We start from the raw sequence: 15,067 nt of genomic DNA on the forward strand, positions 1-15,067 counted from the left end.
TTGGTTTATTGGAAGGAACTGTTAATGTATAATTGTTTGATCAATCTTACATTCCTATATCTGGTTATATATGCAACCATTTTGAAGATAACATTATGTAATATAACAACCATTGTTAATATCACCATGTTTTGAAATTCTATATCATTTTTATTATTCTCGATGCTGTTTTGTTTATGTATTTCTTTTTGTTATTTTGGGTTTTTTTTTTTTCTTCTCTCTTTAAAATGAAACAATATATTCTTTCTTAGGTGGTTTGTTTTTTTTTTTTTTTTTTTGCTATTACAATACTAAGACTGCTGGATAACTGTAGTTTTAGCTAGTCTTCCTCTGTGGTTCTTGTCCTCCTGTAAATACCAAATGAATTTCATTAAAGCATTAGTAGATCTGTGATATTTAGTTATGTAGGTACGCAGTAAGCGTTTGAATCAATAGACGATAGCTCAGATTGCCAGAATATTTCCACATGCCTCCATTACTCAAGAATTTGGTCGGCTAGATGTGATGGTACATGCCTATAATCCCAGTACTCTGGGAGGCTGAGGCAGGAGAATTACAAGTTTGAGCTCAGCCTGGGTAATTTAGCAAGACCCTGTCTCAAAATTTTAAAAAAGATTTTTTTAAAGGCTGAGGATATAGCTCAGTTTGAAGGGTTCAGTCCCCAGGACAAAAAAACAGAAAACAACTCTGATAGTTATAATTTTAACTTTTCCTGTCAAAGGGATGCATACTCTGAGGGCAGGTCTTTTATAATAGCAAATCCCAATCTAGTAGAGATATAGCTCTGGAGCCTGGATTAGAATCTTGGTTACCTAGATTAGAATCCTGGCTCCATTTACTAGCTATATAACTTTGAACAATACAATTGTCTTAAGCTTTACATGCCTTATCTAAAAAATGAGGGTTATATAGTACCTACCTCACAGGAATTCTCTGAGGATTCAGTGAAATCTAAATGAACACATACATGGAAAATGATAAATATCAGCATGTGAAAAACATATGATGTTAACTATTTATGACTTCTACTTTCCTAATAATATCTAGACAACATTCATCCTAGATGCTCAGAAAATAATAATTTTGTTAGTATAACAGCAAATTGATAGAGCAGTTAATAACTGCCTTAATATTAATATAAAAATATCCATAAACAAGTTGATTCCACTAACTTCCCATCAGTTGAAGAATTTTTTTTCATGTAGCAGATACTGTTTCCTACTATGTACCAGAAAGCTAACTTGCATTTGCAATGTGACCTCTCAAGGTAGGAGATACGTCTGGGACCGTAAAGGACAAACCAGCCAGATACAGAGGATACTATCTAATAATCTGTGATAACTAGTGACAGAATTTCTTAGTCCAAAATTGAAATTTTATTTATGCCACATGAGAAATTTCAAGAACTTGCCTAAGCAGTCTTCTTCCAGAGAGAAAACAAGTATCTTAAATGAAGTCACTGGACCTTTTACCTGAACATTAGTGCTAAGACCTAGAGCAGATAACTTAGCTTTTCTGAAGACTAGTTTCCTTTTCAATAAAATAAAAAATAGTACCTCCCTTCTAAAGATCAAAATACAATATGGAAACTCCAAGTGGTTTTAATTGCTATATCAAGATGTTACCTATGTGACCTTTTCCCCTTAATGCTTGCTCCAAACTCATTTTTAAATATTGTAGCACCCAGATACTGCTTTTCGATTCTGAATAAATAGTGGTTGTTCAAGAACTTGTGGAAGTCCTCTTATCCTCAGTGTTAGTCTCTTTCCTTTGCCAATACCAATTTTATTAGACCAACACAGGACTACTAGAAGACCTAATAAAAACAGGCCCAGGAACCATGTTCTCTAGTGCCAAAAGCTTGTTGTATTAGTCACTTTACTATCTCTGGTACAAAATACCTGACATCTACAATTTAAAAGAAGAGAGATTTATTTGGTTCACAGTTTTAAGAGGATTCAGTCAGTGGTTGGCTGGCTAGCTGGCTACAGGTCAGAAATGACATGGAAGAAGAGCCACAGAGGAAAATCACTCAACCCATGGCAGGAAATAGAAAAAAGGAGCTGGGGACAAAAATACAATACACCCATCTCCAGTGATGGAGTCATGCTCCAGTGACATGCCCCCTCCAACCGGGGCCTGCCTAACAGCACATTCAGCTATGAGTTTATCAATCAGCTAATTCGCTGCTGAGTTTAGTGCCCCTATAATCCAGTCACCCTCCAAAAGTCCCACCTCCAAACATATGAAACTTTTGAGGGACATTTTACATTTAAACCATAATGCCTGTCATAAGTCAGACTTTGACCTACAAACAGCCTAGGCATTCCAAAAGATGTTTTCTCTTGCTATTACTTCCCTTGCTCCACGCATATCTGTGTGTTAACCTTATTTTATCATGACATGACCAGTGCAATGTGACCTGGTCTTTATTTAAAATACTGAGATTTAAGTTCAGCTTTAAATTGCCAGATATTTCAAAACAGATTCTTGGAAGGGTAGACACCAATTTAAAAATAATAAGGAGCATTTGAAAAGAATTGAGACATCTTGATATAAAACATGGAAGGGTTTTTTTTCAAAGGCCAGAAGACCCCAAAAGTAGTTGTAGTGACTAACTAGGAAGCAGCAAGAATAAGTAAATAGCAAATAACTCCAGATGCATAGTGGTAGCCAAAATCTGGGATTATGTGGAAGGATTATAGTTCTGTATATTTTTAATTTAGTGTAACTAAATCTGCACATAGCCTAACATTGCACAGTATATTGTAGATACAGAAATAAAACGAATTCCTTGAACCAGACAAGATTCCTACCTTCATGGGACAACTCACATTTCTAGAGTGGTGGAGGATATGGAAACAGGCAATAAGTAAATAAATGTGCAAATATGTATTACATGCTAATTATTTTGGAGAAGCAGCAAGAGATGGTTAGAAATCCCATCAAAGTTCACTGTTGACCCAAATCAAGTTTATTTCACATGTGTTCCCTCCAGTGTTTACAGTCTTTGTTAATGGCATAGCAATTATCTCAAAACCTTAGACTGATCAGCTCTTTCCCTTCCCTTCCCTCCTGCATCCAGTGGTTTAAAAGAAGGTCTGTTGATTGTGCCTTTGAATGTTCTTTGAATGTTCTCTTCCTTACATTTCCACTGCAATCAAGACCTTATAATGCTCCCTTGGACCAGTATAACCTCTGATCACTCATCTGCAAAACAGACGTTTCAACACTGTACTTCTACACTGTTCCACTCATTACTCTACAGAATTTAGGGTATAAATAGAATCCGGCTGGCCATGCGGCCACTGCCCTCCTCCCCAGTGAGATTCCAGGTTTAATTTTTTTAATCTTTTTAAACTAATTAATAGAAACAAAAATTGTACATATTAATGGGATACCATGTAATGCTTGGATACATGTATACATTGTACAGTGCTAAGTCAGATTAAAAATTTATCTCATACATTTTTTTATTTATAGCAAAAACTTGAAATTCTAACTTTTTGAAATGTATGGTACATTATTGTTATGTATAATCACACTGTTGTATAATAGCTTAATAAAACTTCTGATTATAAATTAGTATAAAGCCAGTTTGTTTTTATTAGCTGTGGCAAAACAAAACCATCAGGTGTAAGATAACCATCCAAGGGCAAGGATGTAACTCAGTGGCAGAGTGCTTGCCCTGCAGGAGCAAGGCTCCTAGGTTCAGCCCTGTTCTGGACTCAGAACCGAACCAAGGTACTGACCTACAAACGCCGAAACACACGGATCGCCAATTGAGATTTTAGAATGAGCCTTTATTAGCTGGCCAGCGACTGACTGAGAGCCTCCACGCAGGGTAGGAGCAGGTCAGCAGCAAACCAGAGGTGAGAGCAGCTTTTAAGCCAAAAAACCACATCCTGCTTGGCAAGCGAAGTCTTTGTGAAGCAGTCTTCCGAGAAACTATAGAAACTTTAGGAAACTTACAAGAAAGGAACGATACATTTCAGGGAGTTTCAGGGAGTGGCTAGAATGCAGAATGATGCAGGTAGAAGGGACAAGAGGGGGAGTAATCAGTAATTTTTCATGTTTGTGAGGCCATGCATGTCCCTTGTGAGGCCTTTACAAACCCCCGGTACCGAGGGGTGGGGAGATAGCCGTCAGATTTCTTCCTATCTACCTACCCTATTTTAATCCTCTGTAAAACCCCTTCTGCTGTTTCTTTTATTGTTTGGTTTTGATCATACACAGCTTTTCCCTTCCCACCCTTCATTAGAAAATAAGCAGGGTTGCTTATTTTGGTTTGTGCATGAAATGAAAGCATGCACATGGTAGCTATAAACCCTTCCTGATGCATGAATTAATGATTCAGGCTTTTCATCTGTCTTCTCTCACTTTAAATTAGTGGGATGTTACTGTTAAACTGCATGAATTAAGAAGCTCATAAGTTAGTTCATAAGGGAAGTGTCACCCTGATTTCCTAGTAGTGAGAAAAGCGAACAAAGTATGGGAAAGAATCACAACCACAAGCAAAAAAATAGAATTGTCTAAGTAAAAAAATAAAACAGCTTAAACCTTTTCTCTACGCTTCCTACAGCCCTTTTTATGTGTCAGGGCACAGGTATAAAACTCAGTGTTAGATATCCAGTGCAAAAGGCCAGTTTTCTTTAAGGATGCTTAAGAATCAGGTTCTTTCCTATCTATGGGCGTGTATAAAAGATCTGGAAGGCCAGGTAGATAAGAGCCATATATTCTAGTATCAGGATATCTGTGTTTGAATGCTGAGTTTATGGAGTAACTTACGATGATAATACTTAGGATATATATTTCGGCAAATTATTTAACTTCTGAATATAATAATGAAATATCGTCCTTAAACAGTTGTCGTGTGGAACAGTGCCATATTTATTTTAGTTGCTATGTAAGTGTTCAAGATTAGTGATATAAGTACTTTTCAGACTTACCTATAATTTGTTTCCAAGAACTTTCTTACAGTAAGATCACTATAGTTCAGCCAAAGCAGCATATAACTGGTTTCCTGGTGTATTGAAAGCAAAATAGTTTATAAAGTTTCTTAAGTTTAGTATAGTTTGTGTGGGAAATATACTCATATTAAATTTGTGTACCATTGTGTAATTACCTTCCATTTAATTTTTAGGAGAATCCTCATTGACACTGGAGAACCATCAATTCCAGAATATATCAGCCGCTTAAAGCAGGCTCTGGTTGAATTTAACACAACAATCCAGGAAATCCTAGTGACTCACTGGCATATTGATCATTCTGGAGGCATAGGAGATATTTGTAAAAGCATCAATAATGGTAAACAAAATATTCATTAAGTTCATTGAGAAAAATGATGTCTGGGGAATAATTTATTATTTAAGTAAGCTATAAATACCTTTTATTTAAATGGTACTTTCAGAAATTGATAAAATTTAAATATTGTTCCTAACTGTAACAAAGCATAAGTTAAAAGTTTCACTTTTCTGTTTCATAAGCTCTTCTCCCTGTTCTTACTTTTCCCTATGTCTTAGTTACTTTCTCACTGCTGAGACAAAACACCCAACACTCACAAATTAAAGGAAGAAAGGTTTATTTTAGCTTACAGGTTGGGGAGGTTTCAGTCCATAGCCAGCTGCTCCAAGCTAGCGTAGCATCGCAGAGGAGAAGCTGTCCACAGCATAGGAGGCAGGAAGCAGCAGCGTGCCTTCTTTCATTTTTTGTTACATCCAGGCTACAAGTCTATTGTATGGTGCCACCCTAACCTGGGATGTGTCTTCCCTCTTCAGTAAATCCATAATCCACACCTAGAACTATGCTAAAGTAATCAGTGGATCAACCCGGTGTCATATACCCATGATCCCACATCACAACCCCTTGATCGAGTCATCTCCCAAAAGCCCCACCTATGAGCACATGAGGCTTTGGGGAGACATGTAGATACATGACATAACACCCTATGGTAAAGGTCAGTTTTAATTAACAACTGTGGAGCATTAGCTATGTTCCAGACACAGTGCTGATCATTTTATCTAGATACTATGAAGTAAATGCCATTATTGTCCACATGTAAACAGGTGATCTCAAGTCTTCCCTAACTTTAAGGCAGTTACTAAAGTATATTGCAGTGAAGGCAAGATATCATTATACTGATAATTCTCTCTCGACACCTGTTTCACAGTGACACTTTACCAACTGTCATTCTCGCATTCTTTCATACCACATTATACACTTCATTCCATTCATCATTCATTCAACAAATATTCAAGTGACTGCTATGTCACTCACTATTCTTGGCACAAGGGATAGAGCAGTGAACAAAACAGTCTCTATTCTCATGAAGCTTTCATTCAACAAATTGAATATCCCTAATTTGATAATCCACAGTCCCTTAAAATGCAAAACATTTTTGCACACTGCTTTTTGAAATATAAACACACCAAAAATGTGTACAAAATTACCTGTAGACTTTGTGTAGAAGGTACATGTGAAACACAAATGAAGTTTGCACTAGATTTGGGTCCCTGCCAGGCATGGTGGTGCACACCTGTAATCCCAGCACTCCGTAGGCTGAGGCAAGAGGATCACTGTGAGTTCGAGGACAGCCTGGGCTACAAAGTGAGTTCAAGACCAGCCTGAACTGCATAGTGAAACACTGTCTCAAAAAAAAAAAAAAAAATTTGGGTCCATCTCCAAAATATTTCATTATATATTTGTGAATATTCTAAAAATCCAAAAAACTTACTCCAAACATTTCAGATAAGGGATACTCTACCTGTAACTGAGGGAAGGTAAGTGGTGATAAATAATCAGATAATGGTAGGTGCTGTGGAGGAAAATCAAGCTACACAAAGACAAAGAGTAAAGTTAAAGAAGGCAGTGGGTATTTTATTTAGGGGTGAATGGAGAGAACCTGAGAGCACCTGAGAAAAAGGCGTGTCCACCCTAGGGCATTGCAGGAGCAAAGATGTTAGAATAACAGTGTGCTTGATTTAAGTAGAGCAGCGGGGTCAGGGACATTAATTCACACAAGCATGAGCATCTCTCTATTCAACTAATATTTTTAAATATTTATAAGCTATTTTTTAGACTACAAATAGGACACCAGGGTAGTCTTAGCTAAGCCACCGCACCCTGTATCACGAGGCTGCCAGTTATTAAAAACCAAAGTCTTTCTAACCTGTCACTCTTCTCCCAGCCTGAGGGGACGGTGTGCCAAAGGAACTCCTAATTTCTCAGTTGGAGATTTCCTTAATTTTTGCTTCTGTAGCCAATCTGCCCATTATATTTTGTGAACTGAAGAATTATCCTGAGTTCTTAATTAGCTTCTTAATTGTCACTTTGGTCAACTAGCATGAAGGCAAATTTGAAAAATTAAAATGTTTATGGCCCACCTTTTTTCTTTCATTAACTATACTGAGCTTTAATTTATCTACATAATATGTGCCCATTTTAAGCGTATTTTTGGTGAGCTTTAACAAATGTAAATACCTGTATGACTACTCCAGTCAAGATACAGACTATTTCCACCACCCAAAAAGAGTTTCCTCAAGTCTTTGCAGAGATTCTGTTCCCCATTTCCAGGAACCATTAATCTACTTTCTTCCGCTATGTATTTGTTTTGCCATTTCTAGAATTTCACATAATGGAATAATACAGAATCCCAGTCTGGTTTCTTTCACATAACATTCTTTTTTTGAGATGCACCCATATTTTGTGTATCAATGACTTTGTTCCTTTTTATTGCCAAGAAGTAATGTTATGTCAATACACTATGATTGTTTATCCATTCACCCATTAATGCATACTTGACACATTTCCTTTAAACTAAAAATTAAAATAGTTCTAGGCCACCAAATAGTAACTATTTATATAATAGATTACCTATTCAGTTGATTGAAAGACTATTGAGGCAAGATTTTACTTCTTTTTTTTCCTTTTTTTTTTTTTTCTTTTTTTTCTCCCTTTCTTTTTTCTTTCTTATAGTGCAAGCTGTCCTTGAACTCATTATGTAGCCCAGGCTGGCCTTAAACTCACCATTGTCCTCCTGCCTCAGCCTCCCAAGTGCTAGAATTACACCTAGCACTGGCATGCACCAAACGGTACATTTTATAGCCACTAAAATTTTAATATTTCATGAGAAATGGCTTGTCTTTCTTTCTAGACTTTATTGAAGCTAGACAAGCTACACTGAAACCTCAAGTTGCTTGGCATTGAAATTGTACAGAAATGCCTTCCAGAATCTCCCCCCAAAAGATAATGTTATTTCCTCATTTTCTAAATCCTTAATCACTAGCATCCTTGTTCCATTTTGTTTTACTAGTATTTTGCTCCATACTCTTAAACTTCTGTTTAATTCTTGATAGGGCAGAAATGGTTCAGACGCTTTACCATGTTGACGTGTGTACTTACAGATCATACCAAAAATATAAATGCCATTGATAAGATTTCTGTGAGAAAATACAGTAACTTCAAAGCAACCTGCTTACAAAATGTTCAAAACACAATTGGAACATAATTTGGGAATTCATAATGGCATACTAGACATGAAAGCAGTCCAAGGCTGCTTAGGTGTTTTGGTTTGATTTGGTTTTGAGTAAATCTAGGAAAATGTATTTATTACCTGATAGTTTTGTTATTCTGCAACTACAGGTGGGTGTCTCTCACATATTATACATTTAGATGATAATGTAATACATCATATTTTAGTTCTAGAATTCAAATATTTGCATGTATGCTATTCAATTAGAATGTGTTTTAATTAGAAATTACTGTACATGCATAAACAATACCACATTCATATCAGCTGAAATTAGTATTTCCAATGATGTTGTGAAGCATTATTCAAACATTAAAAAATGACTGAAGATTTATTCCTATTAAAATAATTATGAGGGACTGGAGATATAGCTCAGTAGTACGGAGTATAGGTCTTTGTTTCCTTTTGTAAGTTTCATTTCCCCAGCCATAACAGACTTGAGTGCTTTGATACCATGATACAAATATTCACTATACGCAGTATACTGGTTTGATAATTGGACTCATCTGTTATTTGATTTTGTTTGAGTCAATGAGTAGTATTTTAAACTTATGTTAAAGGTTAAATATCTTAACCTCAGGTTGGGATTCGCTTTCAGCACTCACAACAAAAACAGTGTGCTAGCATCCTCTAATCAGCTACTGCCATGATTTCTTTATTATATGTAGGCAGCTGGATAAAGAAAAGTTCTCAGGTTCCATACAGCTGCCTCTTCAGTACCTATCCTATTGTCAGAGCCAGGTGAGATTATAAAGAACTACTTCCAGACTTTTGTTTAAAATGGAAAAGACTAGAAATTCACAAAGGGGCATAGGAAAATAAAAACTCTTCTGTTGAGATATATGAAATACTATATTTATATACCAGAGATAAGCTGTTACAATTCATCCCATTTTTTTCGTTGTCCTTTAGTATTTTGTGCAGTCATTCACAGGTGTTAGCTACATAAAAAGTGATCTCTGAAAAGGCTGAGTCATCTAAATCTGACTTAATATATTTACCTGTTTTCTAACTAGACACTCCCTATTGCATTAAAAAACTCCCACGGAAACCCCCTAAAGAAGAAATTATAGAAAATGGAGCACAAAAATATGTTTATCTGGAAGATGGAGATGTGATTAGGACCGAGGGAGCCACTCTCAAGTAAGTAGATGTCCTTTGATGGGGAACAGAAAGGGTCTAATGTGTATAGATATAGATATAGATATCTACATATATAAATGTATATACAAATATACGTATATATGTACATATGTTGAGGAGGAGAAGGCAGATTTAGGTATATTTGCTTGATGTGGAAAGAATGCCTCAGAAAGGACCAAAAAAAACTGATATGATTGAATACTCTGGGGAGGGAAAATAGATTGCTTGGGAAACCATAAAAGGAAGACTTGTTACTTTACATGCCCTTTTTAATTGTTTATTTGACTCCTACCATTTTTTTGAATAAGATTTTTTTAAATTAGCATTTTTTACATAAGATTTTAAAGTTAGCAAAATTAGGGTGGTTTAGCGATCTACTCATACTTCAATTCAGGGCTTTCCCGTGTTCTCACTTTCAAAAGATGAGCTGTTTCTATAGTGAATAGATGTTAGGTCAGACCCATAATCTCTCGTGCTCTGTTCAAGGATTCAGAAAAGTATTTCAGACTCGATAACTTTAAAGCTGAACTAATTATGATTCTCCTCTATCCCCTACAATCTATATAAGCTTTCTGATCTCAGAATTACCTGCCTTGCTCTGTACTTAGGACTTTACTCATTCTTCTAAAATGGATGTTTCAGGATTACCTTTCATCATTAAATTACTCTTTATCATTCCCCCTCTTCTGTTCACCCCACATTTATTCAGGTTAATTTTTATCTCAGAAACATTTGTCAGTGCTGTCCCTTCTTCCTATCCACTACAAATACTTCCTTGCTTAATTTTCCTGTCTCGTCTTTCCCCTTTCTAGGCTACTTTATAGGCTTGTGCAGTCACTTGAAAGCTTTGATGACTTTCTGGCCAACAAGATAATGTTTGTTCTTCTCAGTGTGCCATTCTGACCCCAAATCACATTTCTAGTCTTAATACCCACTGTACCTCTCCTCAACACAGTTAGCTATATGTAACTGTGTCCAGTCATGTTACTCATACTTATTCATGCCTTTGTTTACATCTTCCTTTTTTTGAACATCATTTCTTCTCCCGTACTTGTCTCCTAGTGAATTCTTAATTTTCTTATTCTTCAGAGTCCAGGTCACGTGTTGCTTATGTTGAGAATTCTTTCTGGGCAGAAGTAATTGCTCCCTCCCCCCACTTTTATATAACATTTATTATTTCAACTGTTGTACTTATTAAATTATAAACTACTTGGTATCTACCTAAAAGGTAATCACCTCCTGTTAGTTAATGCCTGTTGGCGTAGCAAACCAGGGAAATGTATGATGACTCAAACATGAAATAAGTTTATTTTCATCACATAAAGTCTGAAATGAGTTCTTAATTAGCAAGTGGCCCTCAAGGTGTTCAGCAGGATAATAATTAAGACTCCTTCTACCTTGTGATTCCACCTGCCTGAGCACTTAGCTTTCAAGGTTACCATACTTTAATCAAACCAGAGTAAAGCATGGCAGGAGTATTGTGTGGTAGGTTTTCATAGAGCAAGCCTTCTGCTGCATAGGCTGTGGATTCAGGCACATTGCCACCCCTAACTGTGCAGAAGTTGGGAAATAAAATTTAAGTGCATGACTAGAAAAAAGAGAAGTAGGCTTAGTAATTAGCTCACCATTCTCTGACATGGGCAGCTACCGTGTTCCTCTTCATAGCTTCAGTCTCTGGGCACAGAGAAGGCACTGATACTTAAAGTGTAGTAAATTTTTGTAAAGAGACAAGTGGATGAACAATTAATTGACTGAAAGAGCAAATGAAATCATGAGTATCCATGTTAAAGGTTTGGGGATCATAGTATTTATTTATCATACTTTACCACAGAATCACGGCTATTAGATCTATAGCTAATTTTGCAGGCTAAGAATATTCAGGCTTTAACTTCATTCAGAATGAATGTGCTTCATTTTGACTGGAACATGTTAACTACCACCAATATGAGCAGGATCACAATTTTTTAGAACTTTTTATTAAAGTGTAATATGTAAACATAAAAGTGTACTGTTACAGTCAGGGTTTGCAAGGGAATAGATTTAATACAGGACACATAATTTATAGGATTATTTTTATAATAGTCATCCAAAAAGTCAAAGCAGAACAGTGCAAAAAAGAGACCTAAAGAATACACTAGAGATTTAAAGAATACACTGAGGGCCTGGATCCCACAGCAGTGTCCTCCACAATTCCAGCTTAAGACCTAGAGTCATGGCAATGTCTTTCACAAGTCCAGCTCAAGGCCTAGAGTCCAAGAGAGTTTCTCATGCAAGTCTGTATCAAGGATCTGTGCTGGGAAGGCCCAGTGGTCAGTGGTGGAAGCTAGAAAGTCTGTGCCAGTGGGGTGAAAGATCTGTGCCAGCAGGCTGAGGGATCTACACTGGAGCCAGGAAGTGACGCTCAAAGTAAGGACCAGAGCTCCCCAAAAGAGAACCAGCCATCTTCAGTGACAGCAGGGAGCCAAGCTCCTCCAATGATGAGAACACCTGAGTTCACATCAGGAAAACAAGTGTGACAGGCTTCTCCAGGAGAATCATCAGCACGCCATCTTCCCCTCCCGTTCTCCTTTTGTGCTGTTGGCAACGATCCTCAGGTGGGGCCTCCACACCCAGCACCACACTGAGGCGGTTGGGTTGGGTGTTGCAAGTTGACCCTTAGTTAATCCACCACATGTACCTACCATAAACATACAACACAATGAATTTTTACAAACCAAACACACTGTATGAGCAGCACTCAGATGAAGACAAAGAAGAGTGTCGGCACCCCAAAGCCCTCCTGCACGCTAACTTCCTGTCACTGCCTCTCCTTTAAACACCATTGTAAATTCACAGAGTAAATTGGTGCCAAGGATCTCAATATTGTATGAATTCTATTTAATATTTGTTGTGCTTCATTCTGATTAGGACAAGTTAAAAATGGAAATCTGTTTTTAAGATTAGAGGGAAACTAATTCAAAGAATAAAAACTAAACAGCAGCCACAATTCTAAAAGATTGTTGGTGAATAATCTTTTCTTAAAATATAATTTCTATTTATAATAAAACATTTCATTTCCTGAAGACCTTCATTTCAAATTTCTATTTCTATTTAGTCAGTTAACTCAGTTGTTTCAGTATTTACCTACAGACTTGTTGATAAGCAAAAATTGCATAAAGAGAAAGTTAAAATCTGCTTAAGTCTTCAGGTATTTGTTGTCAAGTATTCATTGTCCAGTTGATACTGCCTACTTGCAAACTTTGAAGGAAAAAAAAGGCAAAAGAGAGGCAGAGGTAATAACACACCAAAAAGTACTTATACTAAAATATAGAAAGCTGAAAAGACTTTCTGGTAAGAATTTAATTCTGGATATCACCTTCATTAATTTTCTACAATTGTACAGTTTCTTGAAGCGAATAGTCTCAGCTTTTGCTAACTGTTCTGAATCTCCAAGAGAATTGTACTTATAAATACAGTACTACCCTGTACAGAGGGCACATTGATGAATGGGAAGGCCACTGCCTTATTTTCTCTGCTCTTTACCAGAGCACCTCTGACGTCATTTCCTTTTTTCCTCCTGCTCATGCGAAGTAAATTTTAACAGTGTTACACAGATTAAAGTATTAGCCTCCCAGGTGACAAGAGCATTGAAATTTATGATCCCCCTAATGTAAGCTATCTTACTACCTGATTTACGAAATATCAAAGATCAATCATTACCAAGTTCTGGTGTGGCAGCAGGTAAGGAAGAATAAAGTCTACTAGTATTGCACGCATGTTACAAGCACGACAGATAAGGCAATTTGTGGACTGAAAATGAATGGCTCTCCAAATGAGTTTTTATAGATTAAAAAAAAAATGAGGCTAGAGATACAGCTCTGTTACAGTGTTTGACAGGAACTCAGGCACACTTGCATACACATACACATATGCACACACACAAATCAGTCGTTAATGCATTTTGTTCATTCTAAGAAATGATACTTATCCACAAACATGCACAGTTTTGTATTGGCTAGAAAAATACCTCCTGAGATTACTTTTATATAACACTAACTGTTTCATTAACAGGTGGCTGCAGGTTTAATCAGACAAAAGAAATTATTTCAAATAGCTCTTTAACACTTCACCAGTGGAGAAATTATATACAGTAGTTGTTTTTAATGTATAAAGCATACACTTGGAAATCATAAAAGCATAATAGTTCTTAATGTCATGCATTGGCCTTTCAAAAATAATTGCTCCCATTACAGTAGTATTTCATGTTCTTATACCTTATATAATTTCATTTTAAGCAGAGTTTTTAACAACTTTATAGTTCCAGTATTTAATAATAAAAATTGGTTAATTTTTATTTTTGGCAAAGGAAAAAACTCCTCTAAGTTATAGTCATTTCAAGTCTCTTAAATTCTACTAAAAGTTTTTGTCAAATGTCTTTTTGAAGTCCAGGAAGATGAAATTACTAGGTGTCTCCATAATTTTATTATTATTTTCAGAGATTTTATAATATTGGAACAGTTGTGCTTTTTAAATTTTATTTGCTCATGATGTTACTATTTTTCAATGTATTTTTATTCCATTTGTTAATATTCTAGTTAATTTTTCTGACAAAATTAGTTAAAGTGTATAAGGCTCTCCAGAAAGACAAAATCTAAAAAAAGAGAGTGATGAAAAAAGAAGTAGGGGTGGAAGGAGGGAAGGAAGAAAAAGAAGGAAAGAAAAAGAAAGAAGAAAGAAGGACACAACAAAGGAAGGAAGGAAGATGGATGAGAGGGAGTTTATTTAATAATTACATTATTACCATTGTAGACACTTTTATTGCTGAGACAAAACACCCAACAACATTAAAGGAGGAAAGGTTTATTATAACTCACAGTTTTTAGAGGTTTAAATTCATAACTGGCTGGCTCCAAGGCAGGGTGGCATGGCAGAGGGGCATTGTAGAGGAGAAACAGTTCATGGGGGGCAGTGGACAACAAAGTAGCAAAGAAGCAGCAAAAGCAACAGACCTACCTTCCGGGCTACCCACCTTTGGGTGGTACCACCCACACTCAGGGCGAGGCACCCTTAATCCCATCATCACACTCCTACTCCCAGCATCACATTCTTAATCTCAGCATCAGGGACCCTAATCCAGCCACCGCCTATGACCACATGAGGCTTTGGTGGGAAACCTAGATACAAACAATAACACTATACACTGCTGAAGTATGTAGTAAACTATGCTTGCTTGCTTTTCCTTTCCTGCCTTCTCTGCTTTCATGCACCTAATAATTACTCTGTTTTATTTGAATAGTTTTCTGTACACTTAACGCTGATCATATAAACCTCTCAGTATGTTTAAAGTTTCGGAGATTCTCTCAATTTCATATTCCAGAAGAGCCCTCCATCTGTACCTTCTAACTTCTTTTTTTTTTT

The 15,067-nt window shown here is 36.4% G+C and overlaps 1 protein-coding gene across 1 annotated transcript in view; it reads left to right on the forward strand.

Moving 5' to 3' along the window:
* The window catches only part of Lactb2 (lactamase, beta 2), a 28,707-nt gene that overhangs the window by 3,079 nt on the left and 10,561 nt on the right, over positions 1 to 15,067 (forward strand). The window contains exons 2-3 of the mRNA XM_005392104.2: positions 5,144 to 5,307; positions 9,544 to 9,670. Coding sequence (XP_005392161.1) covers positions 5,144 to 5,307; positions 9,544 to 9,670 — 291 coding nt within the window. The remainder of the gene's footprint in view (positions 1 to 5,143; positions 5,308 to 9,543; positions 9,671 to 15,067) is intronic.

This window comes from Chinchilla lanigera, unplaced genomic scaffold (genome assembly GCF_000276665.1).
Source record: "Chinchilla lanigera isolate Chin_1 unplaced genomic scaffold, ChiLan1.0 scaffold00043, whole genome shotgun sequence".
Taxonomy (NCBI): domain Eukaryota; kingdom Metazoa; phylum Chordata; class Mammalia; order Rodentia; family Chinchillidae; genus Chinchilla; species Chinchilla lanigera.